General features: G+C 35.1%; 2 protein-coding genes across 2 annotated transcripts in view; one reads left to right on the top strand and one right to left on the bottom strand.

The window, feature by feature from the left end:
* The first annotated feature begins 2,739 nt into the window (after nucleotides 1-2,739).
* LOC136811384 (ATP-dependent lipid A-core flippase-like) lies at nucleotides 2,740-5,855 on the top strand. Its single transcript, XM_067067986.1, has 2 exons — nucleotides 2,740-4,806; nucleotides 5,172-5,855. Exons 1-2 carry the CDS (start codon nucleotides 2,847-2,849, stop codon nucleotides 5,825-5,827), a joined length of 2,616 nt encoding a protein of 871 aa, XP_066924087.1. The 5' UTR covers nucleotides 2,740-2,846; the 3' UTR covers nucleotides 5,828-5,855.
* Nucleotides 5,856-7,122: 1,267 nt separating this feature from the next.
* The window catches only part of LOC136811383 (FYVE and coiled-coil domain-containing protein 1-like), a 63,005-nt gene continuing 60,437 nt past the window's right edge, over nucleotides 7,123-9,690 (bottom strand). Inside the window, exon 21 of the mRNA XM_067067984.1 lies at nucleotides 7,123-8,268. Within this exon, the coding sequence (XP_066924085.1) occupies nucleotides 8,199-8,268 (70 nt within the window). The 3' untranslated portion in view covers nucleotides 7,123-8,198. The remainder of the gene's footprint in view (nucleotides 8,269-9,690) is intronic.

Raw genomic sequence — 9,690 nt, 5'->3', positions numbered from 1 at the left:
AAGTTTTGACAACTATCGATTTCTCATTATTCATTTCCCTTTTTGTTAGTTTAATATCTAAAGGTCAATGACCGGTTTCGAGTTTCTTACGAAAATCGCTGCATTTTTGTCTATCCGACATGAACATTTAACTCGACCTGAGGGCCCGGGGGTAATAGGGTTGCGAGCTGACGGGTATGTGCCGCCCAATTTTTGACCCTCGGACCCTTAGTAGGACTAAAAAAGAGATTTTTACGACCCTTATTTGGACTAATTTAACCAAATTTTGATCTTTCAAGGAGCAAAAAGTTGAAATTTTCCTATTTTTCCGACACACACATACCTGCACCCTTCACTTGCCTAAGTAAGTAAAGATCAAATACAGTCACGGAGGTCTGGATATTTTTCCGGTCGAAAAAAATCTATAAGTCAAAATTGGTCATAGATACAATATTGTCAATTGATAATGTATCGTACACGTTTTCCTTTTTATAAGAACATCCACAATTTTTGAAGCCTTGAGGTGATTTTAACTTTTTGAGTTTTAAGCCTAAAAATGTTCCTAACATGTTCTTATTTTGACCATTTTGTGACCATTTTCCTAAGAAATATGGTGTTTTTGAGTACACAAAGCCCTGAGATGTTCTTAACTTGTTTTTAACATTTTGGCCAGCGAAGCCTTATGTTCTTATATAGTTCGTTCTTATAAAAAATCGTGTATACCAGTGGTTTTTATCAAAATTAATACCTTAAGGGAACTTATTTTGGCGCGGGAACTAATTTTGGCGGATTTGGCAAATTTAGATGAAATTCACCAAAATTCGTTCCCACCAAAATTAAAATATTTTGCTCACTTGCCAAAATAAGTTCCCACCAAAGTTTAATTTTTTGTTTACTTGCCTAAATAACTCCTGAAATTCATCAAAATTGCTCAAAATAAGGCAAAATAGAACAGATTTACGCTGTCATTCGCCAAAATTAGTTCCCACCAAAATTTAAAAAAATCACTGTTCGCCAAAATAAGTTCCCGCTAAAACTAAAAAATTTTAGGATATTTCCTACCGCCAAAATTAGTTCCCGCCAAAATAAGTTCCCTTAAGGTAGTCTTAAGGCTTGAGGATACGAGAATTTTTTTTCGCGTTGGTGCAATGCAACATGCTCCATCCCACCAACCTGAAACGCTTTCTATTGTCTCCATCTCATTTTTCTTTTAATAATATTTGTGCTTCTCCCACTTTTGTCCCGGGACAAAATCAGCGTGTCTTTTGGGTATATCCCTCACTATTTGTCCCATGAAACAAAAAAAGAAACCATGAGACACGCCCTTTTTTCTTGTGTTGGTTGGATGGAGCATGTTGCATTGCACCAACGCGAAAAAAACTTCTCGTGTCCCCAAGCCTTTAGGTTCAATCTCAGGCAATTTTCAAGTGGTGCCTTTAAAAATAAATACCATTAGAATTTTACAGTTTCCAAAAGATGTATTCTTTTAATAAAGTAGTTCTTGTAAATCAACTGTCTATAATATTTCATTGGTCAAAGAAAAATCAAATTTTGGGTAATAAGGCAAAGTAAACATAGGTCATAAAAAATAACAGTTAACTTTTGTGTGTATCCTAAGTTAATTGTTTATATTTCACCAACATAATAAATTTCGTAAGACCTCTGTTTCTTAGAAGCAAGTTAATAGAAAATACCGTTGACATGCAATACACGTTTTTTATAAGAACAAACTATATAAGAACATAAGGCTTCGATGGCCAAAATGTTAAGAACATGTTAAGGCTTCGTGGACTCTAAAACACCCGATTTCTAAAGAAAATGGACAGAAATACTAAAAAAATTGCAGAAATAAGAACATGTTTAAAGAACATTTTGAGGCTTAAGACTCAAAAAGTTAAGAACATTCAAAGGTATCAAAAATTTTGGATGTTCTTATAAAAAAACGTGTAAGCTTATACAGGGTGTCCCTAATAAAAGTAGTCGAGTTTGAACATGCGATTGAGTAAAAAAGTTTGTGTGTGTTATCGCTAAAATATAAGAACGTTCTCCATCACATAGGCTTATTACAAAAGGTAGTTACAACGTATAAATTAATCATAATGACAAAGAAAAAAGAGGGAGAGCTTAAAATACAATTTTGTGAATACACACTTAAAACTTTCTACTCGCATGTTCAAACTCGATACTTTTATTAGGGACACCCTGTATGAGTCATTTGATCCTTTAGAAAGGGTAATAAATGGTATTGTACTAAAAAGCCAGTAACACCTACTCTCGTCTTCTAACCGCTTAGCTAAAAGAGAGAGATGAAATCAGATACTGGCTAATGATGAAATCAATAGGCCTTATCATAAATAACATCACGAACATCACTTGCCTCGTATTCAAACAGTTATCATGGTTATTATGTCTCTTGAGAGAAAAAGGATTTTTTTATGTTATGAATAGAAAGTAGTTTTGATAAAATCTGTTGGGAGTTATTACTATGGTGATGTTTGTGACAGCATTTATGAACAAATCTTTTAATAGCCAATTTCGTACTGTTTAAACCCCATTATATTAAGAAGGAATTAAGAGACGCTGAATCAACAAATCTTTATACGTCACTGCTGTCATTCTATACTTGACATGTAATATTGCATTCTTTTAATCTTTAATCTGTTTTATCAATCAATTTGCCAAACCTGATTTCCCAGAAAGAAAGTCTTAACGTCAGCACTTTTTAAATATCACTATATATAAAGTTCAATAAATTGAAACGAATTTAAAACGTGTTATGATTTGAAGAGAAGAAAATATCAAAAAAAAAATTACACTTCGACAGAAAGAGTTTTTACATTCGTGGCAGAATACAGCGTATTTTAAAAATGTTGCTTGGTGGATCCAGAACTAAAGCTGACATCAAAACAAAGAACAAAGCTGATTTCCGTTTGAAAAGGGTCGACATTACGACTCAGGAGTCTATTTCTCAAATCAAGTTTACATACGATGATGAGAGTATTTGGTGCTATGGGCCCGATCGTGGAACAAAATCCAATCGACCAATCATTCTACACGAGGGAGAATATTTAGTTCGAGTCAGCCATGAACGGCTGTATGATTACGCATGCGCTGGAGCATTGGTTGAGTTCGAAACAAACAAAGGGCGTGTGTTTCATTACACCCCTGGTAATTCATGGCGTGGATATGCAACAGGTTGGGAAAGCGAGACAACAACAGTCAAAGTTGAAAACGGTATGGAAATCATCAGTTTGGTGATCAAGCGAGGCATTTTAATCGGTGTCGAGCAACAACCAATAGCTGAGGGAAATGAAGGACAAACTAAACAAAAAGAATGGTACGTGAGTTGTTATTCTGCAGGGAAAGAAGACATAGATCTCAATCATTATGATTCGAAAGAAAAAAATGAAGAAGTTATTTTCAAACATTTCAACACCAAAAAGGAAGCACTGAAACATTGGAATGAACTACAAACATTGGTGACAAAGAAAAAAGAAAGAGGAGCCATGCTGGTTGATTGTTTATCAGTTAAGATCGTCAAACAGGCAGGATCGGAAGAGATTGTCAAGACATGCAAAGAAAAAGCAATGGAGAAAGGATTCTACTCGAAGGATGAATCCAACCAATCTATCTTCAAAATGATTTGGTTAATGTATTGCACCATAATGGATACTAGAGATATTTTCTTCTTCATCCTTAGCATTTTACTGAAATCATTGAATAATCTTCTCGATGTTCATTTGCAGTTCATTAAAGGCAGTATCTTGGCTTTACTGGTATCGACTTTCAACTCAGGACCACTTGAAGGTGACATTTATGTGAAATTGACATGTGATTATGTTTATGATTGTGATTCTGAAGACCCATTGAGTGTTGGTAGAGCCCTCTTACTTGCTGGATGTATCTTGAAATTTGCATCTATCTTATTGGAGATTGGTGAGCTTTATATTGAGGAGAATTTAAACTCATGTCGTAAACTGCAGATGAAAAGGAACATTCTGGAGCATGTGAGCAAATTAGATCAAGCATTTTATGATATCCATTCAACCAGCCACGTCACTGAATCGATGAGTATTGAATCGATATATCATCTGGCGACAGAATCGATTCCCAACATGATTCAAACGGTTATAACCATCCTGTTGAACCTATTCTACATCATTAAGATTGATCTCTACTTGGGTGGTTTCACAGTTTTCATCTCCACATTCAACACCACTTTCATTGTCCGTAAATTCATCACAAAACTCCAGAAATCTTATAAATTTGAATGGAAATGGGATTCAGCGTTAAGTGATATTAAATCGAAATTCACTTATAATTTGAAAACAACAAAAATGTTTTCATCTGAAGGTAAACATTTGAATGAATATGACCAAGTGAACAATGAATGTGTATCAAGTCTGGAATCCAAAACTGTGGTTCTCTGCTTTTATGTCATTTTCCAAGAGATGACTGGATTTATCGCTTTCGCTTTCAGCATATATGTCTTCTTAGGACATTTAAAAGAAGCAAAACTAACGTCAGCTGAAATAACAAGTTTTTTCTTTCTGATGCAAACTTTCAGTAGTCACTTTAATTGGTTTTTCTCCCAAGATGAGTATATTCGACAGGATATCAGAGACTTAGATAAATTCATTCGTTTGAAGAATCAAGTTCCTGGTATGGTTGATGGCGATGAAGTGATTGAAGATTTGAAAGGAGAAATTATTTTTGAAGATGTTAATTTCTCCTACCCTTCTCGTCCTTTGGAACCTGTTTTGAAGAAGTTCAATCTGAAAATACAACCCAATAAGATGACAGCTATCGTTGGTGACTCTGGTGCAGGTAAGCTTTCAACCAAAAATCACTTTTTATTTTAACGTTGCCCTCAATTTCAATCAAGCTTGAACCTTGTCTCTCAGTAACTCATTGGTTTAAAATAAAACTGATCAAAATTACCAACTTTTTTCTAATCAACAGGTCCTTGAATTAAGTTATTATGTATATCTCTATAGATAGCTACTGGATCAAATGTACCCAAGATTGCAGTAACTTACCTTGTCTATGAAAAATCAGGCACAACGTGCACTGGGTTTTCAAAATAGCTTTAGAAACAACCAAGAATGGATACTCGTGCCAGAGTTTAAATTTTTCCCTCATTCCTGTGTAACTATTTGATTATATCTACTTATATATCTACTATTTTCTAGGTAAATCAACTATTGGCAATTTGATCATGCGATTATACGATCCAACCTCTGGGAAGATTACAGTCGATGGTCGAGATATGAAATCACTGTGTCTTCAAAAACTTCATGAGAAAATGGGCATCGTAACACAAAACCCTGATTTAATGGAAGGAACTTTAGAAGAAAATATCGGGTATGGTTCAGTCGAAGACTTTTGCAGTCGCGAAGACGTCGAGAGAGCTGCCCAGCTAGCTAAGTGTGATTTCATCGATAAATTTCGTTCAGGCTATGACACATATGCTGGAGGTTCAGGAATGCAGTTATCTGGTGGACAAAAACAAAGATTGGCCATTGCACGTGCTATCATTCGAAATCCAAAGATATTGGTGTTGGATGAAGCAACTTCTTCATTAGATGCTAAAAATGAAAAAGAAGTTCAAGAAGCTCTTGAGAATGTGATGGATTCTCAAACAGTGGTTGTCATTGCGCATCGTTTGAGCACCATTAAAAATGCTGATAATATCGTTTGCATGAAAGACGGTACAATTGTTGAGCAAGGTACCCATGATGAGTTGATGAAGACAAAAGGTACTTATTTTGATTTGATTTCCAAACAATTGGTTTCTGCAGAACAAACGAAAACAAGTGATGAATCAGATAAGCACGAAAGTGGTTAGATTCGTCAATGATTTGATACGAGAACTTCGTAGCATATAAAATTTAACATATATTTCAGGATTTTCTTTTACTATTTTGGAATATTTAATATTCCTAGATAAGCACGAGAGTTGTTGATATTACAACTGATTAGACACGAAACTTTATTAACCCTTTAAGTGCCAATGTCGTATCTATCAGAAATGGGCTATGTAGGAGGGCGAAGCCCTCCTGTAATGCCCAGTTTGAGTTAGAAATCCTCTTTTTTGTCTAACTCGTAGGAATTGGATTGGGTTTCATGATCAAGCAAAAAAACCTCAAAAATGAGTCTTTCCAGCGAGATTTTAAGCCAAAAAGTCAAAAAAATGCAAAAATTTGACAAAAATTCACTTTTTTTAGATTTTGACCGTTTTTTGACCATTTTAGGTCAACGAGTGATCCAAGAACTTCCAGATTTGGTCCTGCTTTACTTGATTCTGTCTTCTTAGCGAATTAGTTTGAAGTTTTACAATTGGGCACCTTTCTATCAATTTCCCTTACCTACCCCGCCCTTAGCCGCCGCCCACCCCGCCCTTAGCCGCCGCCCACCCCGCCCTTCTTAGATCTGGCGGCGCCGAAGGCGTCTAAAATAAAGAGGAGACTCTAAGCTATCCAACGAGTCATGAACCAGCTTCTAACTCCTTCTAGATCAGGAGATATAAGCCTTTAAAGTTTGAACTAGCGATTTTCTTTAAAAACCTTAAAAAAAAGGACCGTGGCACTTAAAGGGTTAATATTACTTAAAATTTGTACATAGAACGTCAAATTATTATCTTGGTCGATTTTTAGTGATGATAACTATTTAACCATATATTTTCTACTCTAGTTAGTCTCTAAAATTTGTCTATAGGCTTTATCTGCTTCTGGGGGTACTAGGTTTTTTAGGTGATGGACCAAAAATCAAAAATCGACCCTTAGAGAATCGATTTTCACTCGACTTTCGTCCAAATTTTGGAAAACCACGACTCTTTGAGTGAGGAAATTTTGAATTTCGTGATCTTTAGACCCTTACAGGGACTCACTTTTCTTTTTAATGGTTTTTGTACCCCTCTGAGGAACTTACGAGAGTGTGAAAAGGGACCCTTATGGTTCGCACATACCCGTCATCCATTTTGCCTAAGTACCCCCCAGAATCTGCTTTCCAGATGTAGGAAATCAAGAATATGGCATCTTGCATATGTTTTGCCAATTGTAATCAAATATATTACATCCTCACCTTACGTGAAGTAAGCGTTGACTTACCTAAAGAAATAAGATATGTAAGCAGCTCTTCTATCCAATTCAAATTTTTTTTCTTATTATTTTATAAGTATTGTAAATAATTATTAATATAGTCAAAGAGTGAAAATAATTGCACTGATTACAAGTAATAAACAGAATTTACGATGTCAAACTTAACATGAACTAAACATTAAGAAGGATAAAATTTTGATTACATGACTATTATAATGTGAAATGAATAACATTGGCAAATAAAACTTGCCATAGAAATTACAAAAATATTAAAAAGCCCAATTCTGTAAAATATTTTTGTACAATTTACCATATCATTCAAAATCCCTGATTTTTTTGCAAAATTTTGATAGAGTCGATATCTCAAAAGTTTTCACGGTGTTCACGGCAGTAGCGTGGTGGCCGATTATTTTTGGACCAATTCCCCTCCCGGTGCGCCGAAAGACAAGGGGCACGAAAAGGCGCCTCTGATTACTAATTTCAGCGCCCATTTGCTTTTTTATACCTTAGAATTAACAGTTTTTAGCTTAAAAGAGAACGGATACCAAAAAATCCCTGATTGCTTCGGCTTCTCTCGCATAATTTTTACCAATATATCTTATTTTACATTAGGGGACCCAAAATCCCAACTTTCGAAGATTGTCTCCCCAGTTTTCCCTCACTTTAATCGAACCCACCACGCTACTGGTTTACAGCCAGCCGGCTTTGGGTATCTAAGAAGAAACTGAGCATTAGGAAGAGCGGGATTTCGATACGGGTACCCCTGGTTTATTGCGCTGTCGGCCTAGAGGACTCAACCATCGCTCTTTGAAGGGATCGTTACCTGCATATCCGGGTGGATTTTCGGTTTTTTTTAAACAACAACACTTGATTTTCTAGATATCTAGCTGTTCGGGCTTTATAAATCTGTGATACTGATACCAAACATCACCATACGTCATAACAACGTTCATTGACACCTAAGATAGGGTTTGTTGGATATAGAGTTTTGTATGTGCACTGAAGTCATCGCATTGGAAGAAAATGTTAATGAAAATGTTTCCAATCCAAATCCATTCACTGATTTACTTCAATAATTCGCATCCATTCACACGTTCCTTCGTTCCTTCATTCAATCAATCATTCAGGGGAAGGTTTGATAACGCATTTACTCAAAGAAACGAAGCACTCTATTGTCTTTGAAGTAAACCTAAAGGAGTGAATAAATAAGAATATTTCCAATAAGAATTAGACGATAGAATTGTTATCTTAAGGGCTCTGACCATAGTGAATTTTTAATATTTACCACTTACAAAATATAAATTTCTACTTGATGTAGCAGACAAAACTTTGGCATGTTATACATATTCTGTTACGCCAATTATCCGTGAGTCTGAAAATTTAAGAATCGCAATGAGAAAATTTGATGAAGAAGAAAATGAAGACGTTTGCGAAGAAGAGTATTTCAACTTTGAAGAGCTTAGTTTCGGCAAAGAAAGAGCATTTTGATTTTTTTTCGGAAAATTTTTCTAAAAGCTTATTTTTGACCAATTTTCCATCCCAATTGTTCATAGAAAAACAGCCATAACTTTTGATGCATTAATTTAGAAAATTTTTCCGAAAAATCTAAAACAGTTCAATTCTTTACGGACAGTTTGAAAATACTTCGAAACAAAAAGGTGAATTACCCATTAAAACTTAGCACTTTTTATAAAAGAAGGTGATGCCACATATCATTAACGTCTTTTTAAAGTTCAGCAGATCATTTTTGCAATTAAATTCTTAATTACTCTTAAAGAGATTTGATTAAAAAGCGATTTATCAGGCGATTCTTTGTTAAAAGTGTTAAAGAACCTAAAACATAACTTTTATGTTTAAATACTAAAATCAATTTTCCGACTATGGTCAGACCCCTTAATCATGCAAATTGGTATGTTCGGAAACATGAATAGGGTTAGTGTCCGCTAATTAGAAGAGTTCATCTTTTAGAAACTTTTCAATATTGTGCTGTAATTTTGGTATAAGGTACTTTTGAGGGGTTAAGTATTTAAATTTTGGTCAGAAGTGCTTTTCTAGAGACACTAGAACATGGAAGAAGAAGAGAAAGATGATTCAAATGCAACAATTTAGTTTTTATGAATCATCATAGTCTTAAGGTCTCTTAAATTTATCATTTTTATGACGTAAGCAAATACACCGATTAGATAAAGGGAGCGCTCCAAACGTCTGTAAGCAATTTATTCAATGAGACTTTGAAGTGTTTAAGAAATAAATAGCTTGGATAATAAATCAATTTTGTCTAATAGTCTGTGACCAGTTTGCCCATCGATGCCCGCTAATTAGAGAAAACAAAGTAGGGTTTTTGCCATTTCGTGCAAAAAACTTTGCCCGCCCGAGACTTTTTTTATGAGGATTTGACAAGGAAATGCCCGAGGAAAATAGAATTGTCCGCTAATCAGAGGTGTCCGCCTTTTAGAGTGTCCGTTAATTAGCCTAAAGACAGAGAAGACGGAAAATGCACTGCAAATTAGCACTTATTTTCGAAATTTTAGCGCATTATGCCAAATTTTGAGACGGGAAAGTTTCTTTCAATGTTTCACTGAGACGCACAACTTTTAGGACCGCAAACGTA

This window comes from Clytia hemisphaerica, unplaced genomic scaffold (assembly GCF_902728285.1).
Source record: "Clytia hemisphaerica strain Z4C2 unplaced genomic scaffold, Clytia hemisphaerica genome assembly, whole genome shotgun sequence".
Lineage (NCBI taxonomy): Eukaryota > Metazoa > Cnidaria > Hydrozoa > Leptothecata > Clytiidae > Clytia > Clytia hemisphaerica.
Note: the sequence above shows the minus strand (reverse complement) of the source record. Positions and strands in the feature narration are given on the sequence as shown.

What these genes read in the sequence shown, in the direction of transcription:
- LOC136811384 (XM_067067986.1), top strand. Translation starts at nt 2,847, where the DNA reads ATGTTGCTTGGTGGATCCAGAACTAAAGCTGACATCAAAACAAAGAAC. An exon ending in CGTTGGTGACTCTGGTGCAG is followed by an intron (nt 4,807 to 5,171) that starts GTAAGCTTTCAA and finishes ACTATTTTCTAG; the next exon opens with GTAAATCAACTATTGGCAAT.